Consider the following 20958-nt stretch of genomic DNA (forward strand, 5'->3'; position numbering starts at 1 on the left):
ACTCTTCATGCCATTGTACATGTTTTATTGTGAGATTCCCATCTAGCAAACCCATTTCCTCACAATAACTATGCCACCAACAGCACTACCCCCTGACCACCCTTATCGCTGGATGTATTTCCCAGGAAAGACGACACCACTCCATAGGTCTTGTCTGTACTGACAAACTGCAAGAATCATTTATTGTTAAATACATTTTCATTTTATTTGGGAGAACATCATACATTATCGCCTGCAAATAGGTTGCATATTGTAGAGGAAGAAGTTTGGCAGTATAGAAGAAACATACATTTTATCATAGGAGGGCTTACACACCTAGAGAATTATACTCAGTTCAGTCATTTTTGTTGCATGGTGATGTGGTAATTTTAAGTTTTTATCCTTTTTAAGCCATTAGGGAAATTCATTTTTTTTTTAATTTATTCTAGACTCTTATATTAAAAAGCAAAAGGGCAGAAACATACAAAAATTGACACACTGTTCAGAGCAGCGGCCCATGCACAAAATGTATTGTGTGCTACAGTTTATAAAACTCTTAGATAATTCAGAACATGCATAAAATTCCGACCTGGATGAGGAGTATGTACAATTTGTAAAGCATGATAATGAGGGGGAGGGGCAGGGGTAGATAACCTTAATGGAGTCATGTTTCAAGTGATGTTGCAAAGATGAAAAGGTAAAATGTCAAAATATATACCAAAAATACAATGGAAATCAGTACATTTCAATTGTGGAACAAAGTAGTAAATTGTTGGAGTTCAAACTTAGCAGTCCAGCAAATATCAAAAGAAATGAACATGCAGTCTTGGATTTACAGTCACTAATGTTGTAACGGTTGGACAGAGCAACTTCCTTATGTTCGGCAAAGGCTCCGCAAAGTCTGTGCAGAAATAAGTTGAGTAGAAACCCTGCAGCTACGCAGTCATGTGATCAGCCATAGAAGCAACTTTAATACTCACAATAAACTAAAAAGTATCAATAACATCTATGTAACCTATAGATGCAGTTCCTGTACATCATAGGTTTATATATTAAATATTTGCAAAAAAGAAAACATGCATACACAAAATACAATGCCAAGCTTTACAGACTTGATATGAATCAAAATTTACTTTAACAGAATGTACATTGCTCAATTAAAAGTACCCTAGAATGAACAATCATGACTTTTTTTTTATATTTTTATCGTTTTTGAAAATCTTTTTTTCTTTTAATATATATTTTAAAGGGATGGGGGGAAAAAAAAAAAAAATCGACAAATTTTGGGCACAAAGTATTGAAATTAAATATCTGTTTGATCTGTGTTCAAGTAATAAATGTTCCTATGTAGAAATCGCTCCGTAATCCTTTAAACTAAAAAATACAGTGAATATATAATACATAATCAGCAACATCTAATGAATATACCTGAGGTCAGCACACCAGGAGAGCCAACGGGGATTTTGGCATTGCGCTTTGTAGGTTTGCAAAACGCGTCTTGCAGCCTCAGTATATGTAAGACAAGTCTAATTTTTTAAAGACATTTAATAAACAAATGTCTTTTAAATAAATAGAGGTTTTTAAAGGGATGTACTTAAATTTTGATTGAAAAAGAAAATCTAGCTAGTGAACAAAAACAGATTTCCATTTGTAAACTTAAGTGTCGACAATGATAAGCGTGAGATGCTACACTAGATGTGCTTTTATGAAAAACAGCCCAATGCTTTCCCATGATTCAAAGACCATCAACAGGCAGCTTCTGGATCTGCCTTTGTATGAGTCCAGATCTTTTAACTTGGGTTTAGAGTTTGCTGCGTTTCCCAGGACTTTGAGCTGTCTCTTATTAGGTCTTCTAGTGCCCCTTGGCTATTGAAGCTGTTCTATCACAAAGCATGAATCTAGGACTTCTCAGGCAAGGTGTGAGAGTAAACCTGGACATGGAGCAGTCACTGGGCATTGTTGTTGCCAGTCCCATTATTTTCCTTGGCATTTGTGTTTACTGAATTAATACCGTCTTGCTGCCTGGCGTCTTTTCTTGGAGGCATCCTTTCGTTGATCCTGTCCAATCCCTTAGCTTCTTCAAAGCTGCAGATTTTATGTTGTGGAGAGAATCCTCGTATTGCTTAAAATGCAAATAGGAACAATTAGTATGAATCTACTGGTAGACTTTATCTAAACAAGCTGAACACTTTCACATGTTATTTTAGACATTCTAAACAGTTAGCGCTTCATGCTTCGGCAAATACTGTTTCTAAACAGTAATGTGAATGTGTAACTTGACTGCAGGCATTTAAAGCTCATGTCATGTATTGACTAATCCACAGTAAATAGGGATTCTACTATTTACAGACTTATAATGATGTGCGCTAAAAACTCACTGTGCCATTGTAAAGCACACTAGTACTAGGCCAAGTTCTCACACAGCATTCTTGAATCAGAACTCCGGATGCAGTTCATACCTGCTGGCATACAATCCCCACACTGCCTGGCATGATGATATTAAATCATCGCACCAGCCTTAGGACTGTGTGCCATCGAGATTATTACAGTATGGGGCTACTATTACTGCACAATGGCTTTTTTTTGCTGTGGATTTTGACCACAGTGAAATCCACTTTCAAATGTGCATCTTTGGTTCAGAATTGCAGGCTGTCGCCACACTTTGTATGCTGTAAGTGAACTTAGCGACTGACATCTGTGTTCTCTAAAGTAAAGCATATGCATACTGATGTTTAAAAGGGACAGTAAAACCTAAAGTACAACATGATAAATGGAGCAGATTACAAGGGACACTGCTAATATAAAACTCATTTATATGAATGTAGATGTTCTATAGGGTCTCAGAAGGGGACATATGGGAAAGTAACTAAAAGTGAGGGCACCAGCAGTCTCATTCTGGAACATTACAATTCTGCCAGCCTGGTAAAATTAAACATATAAAAGGGTTTAATCTCTGTATAATAGAGCTAACGGAAAGGAACGTCGTACATACTCAAAATGCGTAATATCGGCCGTGTAGAAATTCAGTCCTCAAAAGACATAGGAACTGTACCCGATATATAATATTTTAATGGACAGAAAAAGTACTAAGTATGTAAAGAGCTCCATTCAACTAGCTTTATTTAGTATAGCAAAACATTGCACAACTTTTCTTATTCTCTAGCTTGTTTATTGCGTTCACACCTAAAGGATCTGCAGCAGATCTGCAGCAGATTTGATGCTGTGTTCAGTTATTTAAATGAAATCTGCTGCAGAAAATCAGCTGTAGATCCTGTAGGTGTGAACGCACCATTAAAATAGAAATTCCTACCAGGACCATATTAATATATTTGTGCCTAATGCCAGACAACTTTAGCATGGCAAGGACTCCAAGCATTAAAGAGATCTCAAATTTTACATCTTAAACCTTAAAGGAAGCCTGTCACCCCCCGTGCCGGGGTGACAGGCTCCCGACCCAGTTAGATCCCCCTATGGATATCTCATTGCGCCGGGTCCCGCTTCCTGAGCCGGTCGGGTGACTGAGATTTCAGTGCCCGAAGCCCGGCGCACGCGCTGACAGCAGAGTCAGATGCTCATAGAGAATGACGGAGCATCGGACTCCCCATTCATTCTCTATGAGCATCTGACTCTCCTGTAAGCGCGCGCGCGCCGGGCTTCGGGCACTGAAATCTCAGTCACCAGACCAGCTCAGGAAGCGGGACCCGGCGCAATGAGTTATGTATAGGGGGATCTAACGGGGGTCGGGAGCCTGTCACCCCGGCACGGGGGGTGACAGGTCCTCTTTAAGAGTTCATCATAGTAGTTTCCATTAGGCTAAAATAGAGAGGTTGTAAAAAAGGGAAACAGAATAATACCTTGCACCACCAGAACAGCTGTACAACCACATAAGAGAGAAATGTACCACGATATTTAGGACTTTGAGTCATGCATAAATTAAACTTCAAGAGAAGAAATGGATCTAGAAACATCAGATCTTTCCTTCCACCACACAACACAGAACACAAAAGTACACAAAAAGTTCTAGTGAAGTGTAAAAAAAAAAAAAGGAGCAAAAAAGAAAAAAAAAAAAAGAAACAGACCCAATTTACTCTACAAAACCATGCCACAAGGAGAAAATAAAACACATAACTAGGCTCGAGGTACAGAAAAGAGACGGATCAGTGGGGAGATCCATCTCTGGTTGTGCAAGTTAAAACTGGATCAGAACCACACATAAACAGTCGCCTCCCCAACCCAAAGAAATCTCTGCTGGTAGCAAAGACACTAAGCATACCTTTATCAGCCTCAATTGCCTCAACTGTGGCTGTACAGAAGTGAGCAGATGCATGCAAAATGAATGAAAAAGATGAGAAGTGTAAAATCGATAACAAAAAAGGCAATGACCAAATTCTATAGTTCTATACCACCACCCAAAAGTATGTTTTATACACATATTGACTTTCTAATACATAGCAGATGCATTTCAATAAGCAAGTTGGTTAGATTTGCCATGTTCAGTTTGATAGGTAATATGAAATAAAGAAAAATGCACATTATATTGATACATTATGTGAAAGAAATGAGTATTTAGTAATGTCTATGGTATGTTTAAACAAAAGGTAGCGACCCAAGGTAAAAATATAACCGCACTTCACTACAGTATGAATACAGGAAAAGATCATTTAGGAGATATTCTGGTTTCAAGAAATATTACATCCAAGCTCTATAATAACCTACAGATCTCAGTTCCCCCATTTCTGTGATAGACTGGGGTTGATCGTCCAGTGATCTGCGCCACACAGGAAATCTGGTGTTCAGGAGGGGACAATATACAGTCCCTCTTGCCTACTGAAAAACAATCCCAACAAATCACAGAAATGGATTTTAGAGAAAGGGAAAAAGTGCCTAGTGACAGGCCAAGCAAAAGAGGGTTTTTAGTTCTCTCTGGAATATTTCTGTAGGTAACACAAGTAAAACATTATAGCTAACAAACAGGATATTGGCAACATGACACATTTACTTTGTTTTCATTAAAGTACAGACTGACAACATACATACATGTAATCCCACAAGCAACGAACAGGTCAGAAGGTACAGGATTGTAGAACACATACAAAAGACTAAAATGTATAATGTCAATGTGTGAACTGTCACATGACTTTTGTTTTTCAGTATGGATAAAACCACTATCTGACACTTTTTAGGCAGATGGCTACTAAATAATACAAGCAACTACTGTCTCCTGTTTCCTGCCTATATAGTGCAGCCTAGGCTATTAAGAAAATGAAGGAAGATACTCTTGTGTACCTATTTCAGCTCATGTGGCATGCATGAGTTGTCTATTTTGATTCCTATGTCCCAATAATATAGTTTCCTGCTGCTTACATTTCCCATAATGTCTGTGGCATTGTATGAGTAAAGAGCATGGGTACTCAACCCTGCACTTGCTCTGAATCCTATAGAAGTGCTGTAAGAGATAGATCAGAGACATCAGCGACAGAGTATTTAGTATCTCCCTGGCACTCTAACTCTTACACAAAGGGAAGTATTGTCATGACATACGGCAATGAGAATCAGGGAAGTGTTACAACTCTGCAGGAGTCAGTGCATGGACTCACCAACTGAATGTCACTGCTTTCCTGGTCCACAGAGATTGCAGGAGCAGCATACAGACAGAACTGGCTGGGGAGGGATCTGAGAGCTGCCAGGAGGATTCTGACAGGCGATGGAAGTCAGCCACACAGGACAGCCAATTTCCTGTCACCCATAAAGCCATGTCATTTTCTGGTGGTCTTCTGGATTCTGGTAGAATCCACATGACCCAGCTACAGTAATTACATGTATGGATATAGCTGAACTGGAATGAAACAGATTACACTGTAGGGATACTGGTCATGAGTACGTAGTGCATTACAGAGGGGAAAGAAAGCACACAAAGTGCTTAGTTAATTCTGGTTGCTTAGATAAGGAACAGCTAAATTGTCTGTTGAGAATGTTGCTTTGGCATTCAAGAGCACATTATAATACTGAGAGGACAGCAGACAGACATGGTCAGCTTTACATGAATTTGTATCAGTAATTCAGACGCACACATCACAATTGCACAACTGTACTCGAAGCAGTTCCACAAATATTAAAAAAAGACAAAGATATAGCAAAAGTAAACATATATCTGAACAGAGTGTTATAGTATTAATACATATGCTTAGCTGAAGTGGGAATTCTTTTGGTAATAACATAAGATTTCACACCGATCAGGACAATGATTTTTTTTTTTTTTTAAACCTGCTAACATCACTGAACAAAATTTAAACAGTCACTGTCACTACAAAAAAAAAGAAAAAAAAAAGAAAGAAAAACAACTTATTACATGATGAAGCATGTCAAAAGTTATTGAGTTATTTCTCTACTCCAAGGCCGCTCATTAGTTACGATACTTTACCCTCAGACTATACTGAAGCGAAAGTGTCGGAACTGGCGGCCAGTAGGGGAGTGGAGCGCACTGCCACCGTGCTTTCTTTTTGATTGTACCTTCGTATCACAGCGACAGTGAGACCTGCTGCGATAACTTTTGACATGTCTGATCACATGTCAAACTTTTTTTTTTCTTAATTACAGCGACTCTAAATTTAAATGGGCTTTCCAGGGTTAGTAAAAGCACAGCTACTTTCTCGAAAAAACAGCACTACTTCTGTTGCATGTGGTGTTACAATTCTGCTCCATTCACTTCAATAGAACCGAGCTGCAAAACCACAACCAAACTGAGGATAAGAGTGGTGCTGATTCTGAAGGAGAGTGGCAGGTTTTTCTAAACCTGAATACCTCCTTTAATCTGTGATCTGCAACTTTTTAGATTATGTGTTAAAATACATAAACGAAAAACAAGTGGCAAACCCCTTCAACTACAAAAATTGTGAAAGCACTCAGGGTTGAGTGGCAAGCAGTTTTTGATGCAGTTTTTTCTTTTAAGAAAAATTCAAACAGTTTTAAAATGAATTGTGAGGACTTATACTTCTCATTGCTAGTGGATCCACAGCTTCAAATATTATATGCGAGCAGTTGAAGGGGTTGTCCCACCATTACACAGGATTTGTAAATACTTGCTGGGGGTCCAAACACCTGGACCCCCATGAACTTGAGAACCATGATGTCATATCTTAAGTCTTCTGTTGGATGCTGCTTCACTTACTGTTTTTTTTGTTGTTGGTGGTGTGGTGTGAAGGTTAGGCTACTAGAGTTATCTTACTTATAAGTGTATATAATTTATAATGTCTAGTTAGACAAATAGAACTAAGCTGTACTCTAGCTGCGTGTAAATCAGTGCCTCATTCCTAATGCATTTTCACAAGCCATTTAGTGGGAACAGCAATCTATTCCCTCTGTAATATATCCACAACCTAGAAAAATATCTTATTCAGGTTAGATTATTAGATGAGACATAAGAAAAATCTAGGACAAGTTAAGAATTACTACAATTAAAAGGGATGGCAGCAATACCTTTGGGGAACCATCTACCTTTGCAACTAGTCAATGATGATGTTAAGCATCTAAATATTCACCTTATATATACCATTTGTCCTGCATTTAAAAAAAAAAAAAAAAAAAACCCTGCCACATGCACTGTATGTGAGAACCAATTGTCACCTTTATATATATGCCAGCTTAAAAGAACTGACTTTTTGGTTGGAACCAAAATTCCCCATTTGATGCTGGAAGCTCCAAAAAGGCCTAAATGTTCACGCCACTGCACTGTCACGGCCAGATAGCTTTGTCAGTACAGTAACACGAACATTTAAAACAGTTTTGCAGCTCCTGGGATCATAATAAATGCTAATGCCTGGAGCTCCGAGACGCAATATACGGTCTGTGTGTGCACGGACAATATTTTGCGGACCAGTGAATGCCCATGTATTTAGTACAACAGACTGCTGCTATTGAAGTACAGGTTTTTTTTCTAAAAGGGGAACTATCAACAGGTTTGTGCATAGAAACCTGGTGATCATTTCCAGTACCCGTGGAGGTAGTCTTCACGGCACAGTTTTCAGATGCATGTTAATGCAATACAGATATGCCAATTCACGCATTAGAGCACTGCCTGCCTTGGGGTGTTTCTCAGCCCCCAAAGCACCATTCGGCCTGCCTACCTGACTCCTCCATCACTCACACCCCCAGCCTGCCTATGCATATGCATAAGTAGGCGTGAGTGGTGGAAGTGGCGGGCGGACCGAGAAGCGCCCTAAGTGCTACTAACAAGTGAATTAGCATATTTGTATTCCAATAACTATCTAGAAAAAGGTGGCACTAGAGACAGTGAAAAGACTGGGGCTGCAGTTTGCACCAGAAATGTTTAACGTCTGGTGCTAAACCAGCTTATGAGTGGAAACCACGAAGTTTATGATTGTATCCTATTTTGAAACTCACATATATTGCGCCCCCATGAGTACTCTACTCGACTGTATCACTATGGCTGTTAATTGTTTTAAGAAAGTGCTCAGGCAATTGTGTTCTACTTTTTCTGAATAAATAAAAGAATTTATAAAAGACCGTTGCTGGTAAGGCGACTTCGGCAGCTACCGAGAACTATCAGCGGGTTCTTACGCACAAACCTGCTGATAGTTCCACCTCAATGCGAACTGTATATGAATCTAGTGAACTTTCACACTTACTACCCTCCAGGATGTTACTTAAAAGGTGTGTCTTCAGACGAAATAACACTTAAATATGTAGAATACACAATGTGTGGAAATCCCTCAAGGGAAAAACATCTAATGGTTAAACATAAGACATTTCTGCATATATAATGGAAATATTAGTACAGTTAGAGCCAAAAGACTAAAATTACCAGAAGCAGCCATACCTTAGGAGAAAGAACAATAAGGGGGGTTGTAGACGTATTATTTTACAAAGAACACAACACTTTTAGCACATACTACCAGGGTACAAAACTTATCCATCTACTTATAAAGTGCTTTGGTAGCAGCCAATATGGGTGTGTCTGGTATTTACCCTAAATATAAAGAATTCAAGCTATTCCATTATTACATTTATCTTTTTTTTTTTTTTTAACAGGATCAATACATTTTTAAGACAAAAGAAGAAGTGCTAAAAGTTTGTACTCTGGTATGAATGTCTAGTTCTCATTGCATAATACAATGGTGCAATGCACTAGCATCAGCTGCTAAGGCAGGAGATAAAAAGCATTAGAAATTCCCAGCATGCATTATGTGTAGGGTTGAACAGAGAGCGCATTGTGCACCAATCCATGTGAGGTACAGCAAGCGGTTTGTCATTACCACTTTGTAAAGTCTGCCGTCCTCCAGCCAGCACACCGCTTGGCAGCATTCCAGTTGGGGTCAAACCCTTCAGTGTCAAAACACTTTCACTTTCCTCCCTAGGAGACAAAAGACAGGTAGAACACTTGTCATGAATACATGAACAATGGGATCAGAGTATGAATTCTGTAAAATATAGCCAACATCTAGATAGCAGGCAAAGAGCAAACAGAGGGGGGAAAAACATTCTGCCTTTCACAACTGGCAGTCACCCCATGCTGTAACAGCTTCAGAACGAAATAACAGGGTCAAAGAAAAACTGGGAGTGGAAATAGTTACACGGTTTTACCAGGCACTTATGGCATTGTTAGACTCCTTTGGGGTAAGGGGGCAAACCTGTGTCATTAACACAGAGACTAAAAATGTTGACTGCTGAAAACACTTTACTGCAGGAATTCCAAGACTCATGAAAAGTATATTCTAATTTACTTTATTTCCTTTCAGGTGTACAAAAGATGTAAGATGCCCTTTAGCGTTGCACTGTACCATTTTTCAGATACACATACACACATTTTTCAAATCATGGAGATCTGTATGGGTGTCCAAGCTCCGGTAATAGTTGTCGGCTTTCAGGGATCGCTTCCATGCATTTCCTGGTGACCCTTTACATAAGCCGATCAAGACCTCAACAAGCATGCATGATGAAGAAGAAGTTGCCTGTATAAAGACACTCCAATGGATCCTAAGAGCATCAGGGGTCAGGCAATTATTTTCACACCAGGAATCAAAGTGCATAATAAACTAATAATTAGATGGTAATGCATGTGAATGGGGTATTTTATACCTTAGTTCCATGTTCTTAAAAACTAGTGCAAGGTACTCTAATAGTATGACAGAAAACAACAATTCCCCCCCCCAAGTCAATTTTGGACAAGATTGGAGTTAGATAAATGTCTAATATATCAATGTCTTCTGTTATAAACAGGTCCCACAACATAAGTGTGGAATAAAAATTTGACACATTAAGGGTAAAAAACTATGTACCGTCTTTACAGACAATACAAGGAGAAATGTGTGTCTCCAACATGGCCACCTCCATGAAACTTCACTGCAGGAAAATCCAACTATAAGGATCTGTTTACACCGAGTAAAAACAGGCGGAGCCCCCTATGCGGAATTCACTCTGAATCCCGCCTGCCTTAGTGTGTCAATGTGATGCCTCGCACACCTATGCTCAAAGAATTGACATGTCAATTCTGTGAGCGAGCAGCGGAGGCGTGCAAGGCATCGCATTGACACACTGAGGCAGGGGGGTTTCCAAGCAGAGTCCACGGCGGGGGCTCCACACAAAATTCCGTCTGTGAACTGACCCTAACTCCTATCCCCTTGCCAGCGTGTCTGGTCATGGGGGTCCTAGCAGCTCTTGGAACTCCATAGACAATGAATGGCATGGCAGCGTGGATGTACAACTTGCAGCTCTATTCTGTGGCTAGAATCAAGATGTCCGTTCTGGAGATCAGAGGGGTCCCAGTGACTGGACCTCCTGCAATCACACACTTATGCCTTTATCCTATGGCCAATGTGATACACTTTACTTCTCTAATTTTTGTAATGGAAATGTTGACAGGCAAAACCACTTCTCAATATATGGCACTTCTACTGCATTACATGGCAATTCATCTGGAAAACAGCTGTAAAGATTTCATGCCAAGTAGTCTAAATAAAGAGGCACACAACACAGTAAACAAACAGTAAGTCTAGAAATACAAAAATAAAGAACAAAGTGGATTCAAAAGAGTGATCATGCAGAGTAAAGTGTCAGGATGTGCTCCACTTCAGAACCTAGATGCAATCCTGAACATTGTACCCACCCCGGAGGTGCATGGCTGTTAAAGGATCCATTCAGAGCTTATAATGCGGCTATAACAGGCAACAGACCGCTGGGTAGAGTATTCCCTCGATGGATGTTTGCACAAGCGCCAATCCCCACACATTCCAAGGTAAGTAACCAAGGAAAAATACACCAACATTGGGGGTTAGCTGTTCCCATAAAACAGTTTAATGATCTCTTTTATCTAAGCTTTAATTTTTTTTTTACCAGTTGTACCTTAAGGCTGCGTTCACACTACATATATTTCAGTCAGTATATTTCAGTCAGTATTGCAACCAAAACGAGGAGTGGATTAAAAACACAGAAAAGATTTGTTCACACAATGTTGAAATTGAGTGGATGGCCGCCTTTTAATGGTAAATATTTGCTGTTATTTTAGAACAACGGCTGTTATATTGAAATAATGGCCGTTATTTACTGTTATATGGCGGCCATCCACTCAATTTCAACATTGTGTGAACAGATCCTGTTTTTTTAATCCACTCCTGGTTTTGGTTGCAATACTGACTGAAATATACTGACTGAAATATACATAGTGTGAACGCAGCCTAAGGATGCGTTCACACATACAGGATCCACAGAAGATTTGATCTCAATGTAACTAAATAACTGAACACAGCATTAAATCTGCTGGGGATCCTGTACATGTGTTCACACGTAAAGGATCTGCAGTAGATCAGCAGATTTGATGGCGCAGATATGAATTGCTTTGAATCTGCAACTTCAAATCTGCTGCAGATCCTGTACGTGTGAACGCACCCTTAAACAATATTAGAGAAGCCACAAGTAAACAATGTCTTTTCTTAAACTATGCAGTTGAAATACCCTTTTTAACATAATAAAATATACTGCATGTGATCGCATACACAGCCATGGTGTCATTGTTGTGCCATGAGAGCACAACATAATGCCATTAAAAATAAACATAAAGCAACCATTAGTGACAAATGAGACAAATAAGCTGCATCCAACTTCTTCAGCCACTGAAATTCAGAGTGTTTTTGTCTGCATGTGGGTAGTGGGCATGAGACATTTACAGGTCAAAAGTAATATAGATTTATTTCACCAGTAAATAACGCACAATAACGTCTAAAACCACAAGTTTTTGTTAGCTGTTAAATGCTATATCTGTGCACTGTATAAAAAAAATCTCCATATAAAGTAAAGCAAATGAAAAAAAAAAAGAAAAAAAAGAAAAAAAGAAAATGCACCCTTTTTTTCCTTCATGTCCGACCCCCACCTCTACTGACCTCATCTGTCGATAGTTGGATGAGTCACATACATTTTAAACTGACTGCTGAAGCCGCCGTTCACCAACAATAGTATAAAGTGCATGAAGACCTTAACAGCACACTGTGAAATATCAGTTAACCTACAGGTTGTCTATTATATTTTAACTCCTTAAGGTCACGGTGAATTTTAGCCTTAAGGACCACTCCAATTAAAATTTTTGCATTTACATTTTTTCTTCCTCGTCTTCTAAGTAAGAGACCTAGCACATTTATTTTTAAACCTATAGGGCTGTTTGGGGGTCTTATTTTTAGTGCCATGAACTCTAGTTTTTATTAGTATCCTATTTGTGTCGATGGGACGTTTTAATTACTCTTTTTTCTGCTATAAAATGTAACAAAAAAAGACCAATCCTGGTGCTTTGCTTTTTTGTTTACATCGTTCATTGTAAAGGAACACTATTGTTATATTTCCTAGATTGGACAATTACACAAGCTACGATATATATTATGACTATTTTTATGTGTTTTATATATAAAAATGGGAAAGGGAGTGATTTAAAATTTTTAATTTATTTTTTAAAAGATGGGGACATTGACAGGAGTACATGGGTCCTTATTGAACCTCTATAAATTGGTAAACCTTTGCCTATGACACCTGTTGGGGGAAAAGGCTGTGTTCGACATAGCGTACAGCCGACATCAAAGCCGTGCAGATGTACCTAACGTACAACGCTCACCAGCTCCTGATGATTGTGAATGAATGCACAGGAAACACGTTGAGCAAGAGCCAAAGGAATCATAACAGCCAAGTGATGGGAACTATGAAAAGGGCACCCATCACATGGTAACCTCTTTCTATGCTTCTTATAAGATTGTTGCAATAAGTGAAGCAGAATCTAAGGTACAGGGTGTACCCTATAACCCACGAGTATACACCCTATGGACTGCTATCTACTGGTGCAAATAAAGTTGTTATTCCCACTATATTGTTACACACATTGTAAATAAATTAGCACCGTGGCAAGAGTTTTCTGCTCCTCTATTACTGTGACTTCTGAACTGCTACAGAAAACTAACATATGTATTGATATATCACATATCTATTTTTATTGGTAAAGGGTGTGTTCCCACATTTGGGTTTGAGAACTGCAGACAGACAATTTAGTTCTAAGTATGTTAACAAAGAAACTTGTAAATTATTATTGTGATTATCGCATTGTGATATTTTCACCACATTAGAAAGACATTACCACTTACCTGAGCACAGAGAAGACTCGCGCCATCTTTCCGATTGCCCGTATTTTGTTCCTGATGATTTCTTTACGAGCTGCAGCTGTACCTACTTTCAATGGAATAAGAAAAATCTCAAGCTCAGGAATTGGCAATTCACAGAACAGTGCAACAAATCTTTCACGAATTGAAACACACCACCACACACTTTTTAAAGTTTGTTTTTTACAAACTTACAATCATTTTGGTTAAGGACACTGATAAAAGCAAAATATAAAACAAACCAGAGCAAAAAATGACTGCTGAACTGCAGGTGGGGGGATGGGGAGTCCATTCTTGCTGTTAAAGAGCTTCACTCAATTGTAGATTGTAAATGTGAGGAGGTGACAATCAGAAAACAAGGCTGGAGTGTTACAACATTGCATGATCCTTGAGAAGCACAGAAATGTATGTGGAGAGGACTACATGGAACATACAGCTATGAGCAACCGTCTTTTCTGGAGGGGGGAAAATAAAAAACTACTCTATTCTACTCACCCATTCTAAGGACTTAACAAAATTGTAGGTGGAAACACTTCCTCTTATTAGTATTAAACGGAACTAAAACTAAATTCCCCGGGGATTCAATTAAACATTCACCTTTATTAAAATTAATGTGCATCACAGGATTATAAGGGGTCACGTACATGGCTGCATCAAAGCTTCATATAGAATGGTTATATGGCACTAAACATAAGTGTTTAGGTCCTTACATACATTGAGGGAAACAGTAGTTATTCTCCTCTAGGAACACAGTTCCTAAGGAGCAAATAATGAGGTGTATCCAGCCTATACAACATTGCCCCCAAGCCACACGGCTTGTTAAAGGCTATTTTAAAACATGCACAATCTGTTAGAAAAATATCAGAGCATAAGTTTTTGCTGTATTGTGGTGTACACATTTCACTAGACCGACTACATGTCGAAAACGTTTAAATTTAGAGGAAAAAAAAGGATACTCAGCCAAAATTGGTCTCCCACTGCATACAATAAGTTTGCTGGACAAGGACAAATATGCCTAGGAAGTCATATATTTACTTATCCAGACAAAGAATATCTCCAAGCTCATTGGGCTTTTCCTCTATGCTCCTATATAACATTTGGACATTTCTTGCTTTCATTCACTGTACAAACTCACAACATTCAACCAGTGCCACATGAGACAAGGAGAATAGCAACAACCAGTTGCCAATTTGGTCACACATTTCCAAGAGAAACAAGTAGAGTTTAAAGAAAAGATGCTCCAGCATTGCCGATTAACAGGGAAAACAAGTACTAAAATGGACATGCCTTGCAGTGTCATTTCTGAGAATTATTATTAGGGATTGTTTACATAGCAAAATGCAGCACGGAATCTGGACACTAATTGTGACTTTTTGCATCCAAATCAGCATCTTTGACTGCAATGGTAAGAGGCCTTTAACATGCACTGAAGTGTCTTCAAAACAGGGACACCAAAATTAAGGAAATGCCACTTTGGCATAAATTTAAGGGGCTGTCTGGGGTAAACTTGCTTCACATCTGGGATTGCTATAAATTTAAACACATCTTCTTTCTTCCCCATATGCTCTTAGTCCATATCTTGTCGCCGCTTTTTCCGAGTTCTGTGACATCCCAGCTTCAAAGGACTTGCTGTCTCAACCAATGGCCAAAGTGTTGTCTCGCCTTAGTCACTTATTGGCTGAGCGAGGCAGTTCCTATGGGCATGGGATGTCACAGGACCCCGGAAGACAAAGACCACCGGATTTCAGGAGAGTGCAGCATGAAGCTAATTTTTGTTTTCCCTGGACAACCAATTTTAATTTGAAAAGCCATGCCACAAAAATGTGTGGGTTTGAGATGTGGATTCTGAGGCTGAATATTCAGCCTCCTCTTCTTCTGTGTGAATAAGGCCTCACTCAAACGCCCAAGTCAGGAATACTTCCATAACTAATAAATGCTCCTAGCATTCTCATAATGCCAAGAAATTTTTTTTTAATGCAAAAAAAGGGAAGACCCTGTTCACAGTATGCCCAGACTATTAATATTATTAAGGATCATATTATCCTGTTGTTTTTTTTTTTTAACAATACCTAAATAGAAAAAGCATGTATTAAGACCTACAATAGATAAATGACATATTGCATTTGGCTACAGGGGTCTACATTAATTATTAACAAACTATACAATCGCAATTACATCACTCATCCTAGACTGACACAGCAGCAACACATCCAGGCTCCCTCCCAAGAATATCTCACACAATCTAAAAGTGATAGTATTGTTTGGAAACACATCACATGCAGAAATGTAAAAAGGAAAAAAAAGATGGCAAGTACTACAACCATGAAGCATTAAGTGACACACACACAAATGAAAATGTCCCCCCGGTCATCATGCAGGGCCCACGATACGAAGTGTTAGATACGGACAAAGAGGATGGACTCTACGAATGGAAGGAATGGAAAGAAACATAGAAGAGAAAATGCCATGCACAGAAAGACAGATGTCTAGGAATATGACTTCTGACGATGCAAAACGCAAACTATATCCAAATGCTCGCGGTCAAAAAGTGTGAGCGACAAAGTAAAAGAAAAAATGCTTAGAAAGGAAGAAAATGAAACAAAAAAATGCTACACGTAATAACTGACATGTAACATCATTTAAATGTGTTGTGTAGCAACTTCAAAAAAACTGGGAAGTCATATTTCAAAACAATGGTGCTCTGTCTGGTCTGTACCTTTTCTATTGCCATATATGAGTCGTTCTTCAGATGGAGAGTCCAGAAAAAAAGGAAGTGAACGATGGAGAAATAGGTGAGTGAGACAAATAAAAAAAAGATATTTTACTTGGCAGCAGCAAGAATGAGGGTGGACTGGCAAAAAAAGGAAGAAAAAAAAGGGAGACAGGGAAGCTGCAACTCTGGGACTCTTTTAAAGATGGCAATAAATATATAGATATTGAGCTTGATGCAGGGCACATGTATTTCAGACTGTTAACCCCTTTATGGCCACAGAGCCATCAACGTGCTGTTAGGGGTGTTACTAGAACTTAGCAGTGGGGTTAAGTAGAGAATATCTAATAAAGATACATATATCTAGACAGTATAAAGGTTAAGAATTTAACATGCCATCAGCAGCGCAAGATTTCGGATCACGGAATAACTTTAATTAAAAAAAAAACGCACCCAATGTGTTTCAATAAAGCATTATGACAGCCTGCGTCACTTGCCTGCTATTGTAAAATGGAAAAGTAGAGGGCAGACTGCATAAAAATATACAAAGACAGGCCGAATGGAAATGGGGACATAAGAACGAAAATGAAAAGGTTCTTGTTCAATTCTGTGCAGTGATGAAATGGTTACTAGTCTAGCAATGCAAATACTTGTTCAGTAGAGTAACATGGTAAATGCAGATCACAGTACACTAATCATGAAGCAAATAAAGAAATGTGGTAGCACAAAGGAATATAATAAGCATAATACTCCAGCACAGCAAGTCAAGCAGGCATTTGTGGTTTACAATATTGCACCAGAAAGTGTGAATGTATTACAGAGACAGAGCGGTGCATTGTACAGGGAATGGTCGAACTGGGGACTTTGTTTCTGCCCAAACTAAATTAATTCCAGCTGAACACAATTTTTCACTGGCTTTATATATATGGATCAGAATGCTAGATCATTCTACACTTCACAGATAGGCATAAGGTAGCTATGGGCACATCGATTTATACTGTGATCCGAAGGTTTACACAGAGCAGTTAAGCTAGCTACAGTAGCTCATAAGATTAATATCCTAGTGATCACATTCTCTCATTCTTCATAAGAAAAAGGAAAAAGACCCAAATACTGATGGCAAGAAGAATACATTTTTAAAAGTAACAACCGTGGAAATGATTACCGCAGATCTTTAAAGGGGGTTTCCAGGACTGTGATATGGATGGCCTATCCTTGGCTGTTCATCTCAGATCAGGGTGAGCCTGACTGTCGGCAGTGCCATGAATTAGCTGCCTCCTCACTGGAAACTGGTCATCACTTTCATGCTGCCTGAACCACGAGTCATAGGGGCAATTCCTGCTCTGTCAGCCTTGATTGACTGATCTCTACCTATATCTAAATAGGGAGGGATCTAACAATTAAAGGGGTTGTCCAAGATAACAAAAAGCACAGCTACTTTACTGCAAAAACAGGATGTGTGTGGTGGTGCAATTCAGCTTTAATGGAACTGAGCTGCGAAATACACAAGAGAGGAGAGGTGCAACCACACTTTATGTCTTGACAACCCCTGTAAGGTTGGTGGGGCAAGGAAAGCAAACACAGAAGGCCCTGATGATTTATGGTTCTGGCTGTGCAAAACTGATGACCGGTTCTCTTTAACCCGGCACAGATCCTTCTATTTGGTGGCAGCTATGCATGGCATACTGCAGCTCTAGGCAGTTCATTTCTAGCTGTGTGAATAGGACTGTGCTGAAGTACTGGACACAGTCACTACAAAATGTTTAGAGCTGTAACTAGTAAACAATAAAGAGTCTGTAGTATTATGGCTCATTCAATCAGCTGTCAGGAGTCAGTCCCTTTTAAAACACAATTAGTGCTCAGTTAGGAATAGGCCTTCAATATGACGGTCTCTGAAAATCCCTTTATCTGGTGCATAGTAAAATTGTTAAATTGACAAAAAAAAGCAGAAAAGATACATTTCTGAGGAAAAAATATCCAAGAATTAAAAATGACAAAATTACAAGTGTGTTCTCACTGTAGATGTAACAAACTGAAATTATATCAGAAAAAAAACCTTACATTTCCCTCTTTATTTTGGTGCTAAATAAACAGCAATAGGTTTACAAAAGTTAAAGTAAAAGGCTTCGTTCACATCTGCACTTTTCACTGTCATACTGACAGGAGGAAAAGTGCTGCATGCTGAGCAATTCTTCTTGTCAGAACCATAGATGTACAGTGGAACCCAGCAGATCCCATTCTAGTCACTAGGGTCAGTCAGGTGCTGTTGGTGTTCGTCATACAACATATCTGGCATTCAATCTGTTTATTTTCCTGCCATCATGTCAAAAAAGAAAAGTGTAACGTCTGACCTTGCTGCTACATGAGTCCCCTTGTAAAATGAGTGTGGTAAATATCAGGGGGGTGCAGAAAGATCATTTCAGAATGCAGCCTTGATATTTTTTATAGAAAACATGCAGAAGGAACTTATGTACTCATCAATGGAAGGGAGGGCATTTCTAGCTGCATCCGATACTAAGACAACAGCATAAGGGATTTTGCACTTCATTTTCGTACCATATTTCCTATGAATCAAATGAACATATCCAAAGGAAATCCAAAAAGTTTTAATTCCACAGCAAAGCTGAAACAGCAGCGGTGGAGGACGCTCTTGCTCATTAAAATAGTTTGAGAGGAATAAAACTAAAGCATGAATCGGATTTGCCTACAATAATGATTTCTGATTTATTTACCAGTCACTAGAACTTTGCGATTTAATCACATAGCGTTTCATATCAAATTGCAAAGACAAATGTAAAACAAATGACAAGTAATTTTGTCATAAAGAAGATTACACAGAGGGAGTTCATGAGCTGGAATCCTAAAAATTACCCTCTATACCCTGAAAACCAAGCTAATGTTTGGTTTTGGATTTTCAGGTTTTCCTCCTCAACTTCTAGAAGCCATAACTCTTAATTTAAGAAAAGACACAAAGAGACTAAACTGAAGTACAGCACAGCGTCAGTTTCTAGTCAGAAATGTTGCTGTCCAGGAAAAGAAATGTGACCACACTAAACTAGAAATAAATGAGTACATCTATCCAGACTGTCAGCCCTCAGGACTTTCTGCACATTTCTGAAGCTAACATAACATAATAATAATTTTAAGATCAGTGCTGCGCCAACAGACAGCTTTGCACATCATCCTGTTCCAAACAATCCCCACAGATGGCAACTGCCAGTAGATCAGAAAGGCATGAGAGAAATTTTCAATGTCATGGCCAGCTTTAAAGGGGTCTCCCGTATCACTAGGGTATGCAATCACTTTATGATGGTGGAGGTTTACCCTCTGGAACCCCCAACCAATCCTGAGAATGATAAGTACCGCAGCCCTCTCATTCTTGGGATTGGTGTGTGTATCCCACAGGTCATATCCTAGTGACCTGCCATCACTTTCTAAGATAGGAATAATAAGATGCCAGCTCATTTACAGTGTGAAGCAATGTCAGATCACATGCTCCCAATGTGGTGATATTCTAATAAAACTAAATGACACACTAAAAAGACAATTGGAAAGTCTTTATCCTGTTTATGGAAAACTTCTGGTTTGGGTCTATTCAGATACAAAAACTTCATACCTCACACTATAATTTTTCACTGAACAGACATTTTACGTTCCAAAGAAATAAAATAAACAACTTTGTTTTCATATGAAAATTGTAACTGTGGATATTTATAAGATAAATTATGGTGCTGCCCTTTGTGTCAGGGTATATGTATTCTATGGCGGTAATACATGAAGACAGGCAACTAAGAATGTTACAAAGTTCCTACCGTCAAACTGGTCTTCTCCTTCTGTCATTAACTCATCATCTGAGCAAATACTCAGAACATTCACAAGCATCTCTGTTACTGTTTAAGGAAAAAAGAAAAGGGAATTGACCATAGCAGTTACAAGTCATTACACAAAAAAACATCTTTACGTATTAAAGGACCCTTAAACTAGCAATTGAACTTCCTTAAGTGAAAAGCTGATGGAGGTCTTTTCATGAAAGCAAAAAAGCTGCACATTAAACTCAACATGTAAGAGAAGAGCTTGGAAACCTCACAAAATTCTCCACAAAACACTCTGCAACATCGTCTGTCGGCATCTCTCTAATACGACTTGTTTTATTTTCCTAAATTTCCCTCATGGTGTGAAATCTCTCTCTCCTTTTAAAGGCGATTTAAAGACATATGACACCAAGTAGACAGCATCTAGCATCCCAACTGGTATAGTAAAGCTACTTGCCTTTCATTATATGAACAATGGCTAGATAATTTCTGGACAGACCTCATAATATGAAAAAGGAAATTTCTTTATTCTTTGGAGATACACAAAGAACCTCCCCATAAGGCTATGCTCACACATCTTTTAATAATTATGGCTGCAAATAATGATCATCATCATTTACGGCCATAATAAAAAAATGGCCGTCCAAAAAGACGTATGCAAAATGACAGGGTGGTAACATAGCCTTGGTGTCCAAGTTTTCATAACTCAATAGCATACTGTTTTTGATCAGTGGATCATCTTATCTAGCTACATTGCATTCCAACCTGTGAAAGTTACCATAAATGGTGCGGCCCATTTTGTTCTACTTGT

At 38.8% G+C, this 20958-nt stretch overlaps 1 protein-coding gene across 5 annotated transcripts in view; it reads right to left on the reverse strand.

Annotated features, from left to right (window-relative positions):
* Positions 1 to 148: 148 nt before the first annotated feature.
* PPP3CB (protein phosphatase 3 catalytic subunit beta) overlaps positions 149 to 20958 on the reverse strand; it is a 58594-nt gene continuing 37784 nt past the window's right edge. For 2 of the 5 annotated variants that reach the window (XM_069980479.1, XM_069980475.1), the window contains exons 10-14: positions 20148 to 20225; positions 13611 to 13695; positions 9252 to 9349; positions 4253 to 4282; positions 149 to 2101 (exon numbers count right to left, since the gene is read on the reverse strand). In XM_069980479.1, the coding sequence (XP_069836580.1) occupies positions 1926 to 2101; positions 4253 to 4282; positions 9252 to 9349; positions 13611 to 13695; positions 20148 to 20225 (467 nt within the window). In that variant the 3' untranslated portion in view covers positions 149 to 1925. The remainder of the gene's footprint in view (positions 2102 to 4252; positions 4283 to 9251; positions 9350 to 13610; positions 13696 to 20147; positions 20226 to 20958) is intronic. The other 3 variants (XM_069980476.1, XM_069980478.1, XM_069980477.1) reach the window with 3 other exon arrangements.

This window comes from Dendropsophus ebraccatus, chromosome 8, assembly GCF_027789765.1.
Source record: "Dendropsophus ebraccatus isolate aDenEbr1 chromosome 8, aDenEbr1.pat, whole genome shotgun sequence".
NCBI classification, from domain to species: Eukaryota; Metazoa; Chordata; class Amphibia; order Anura; family Hylidae; genus Dendropsophus; species Dendropsophus ebraccatus.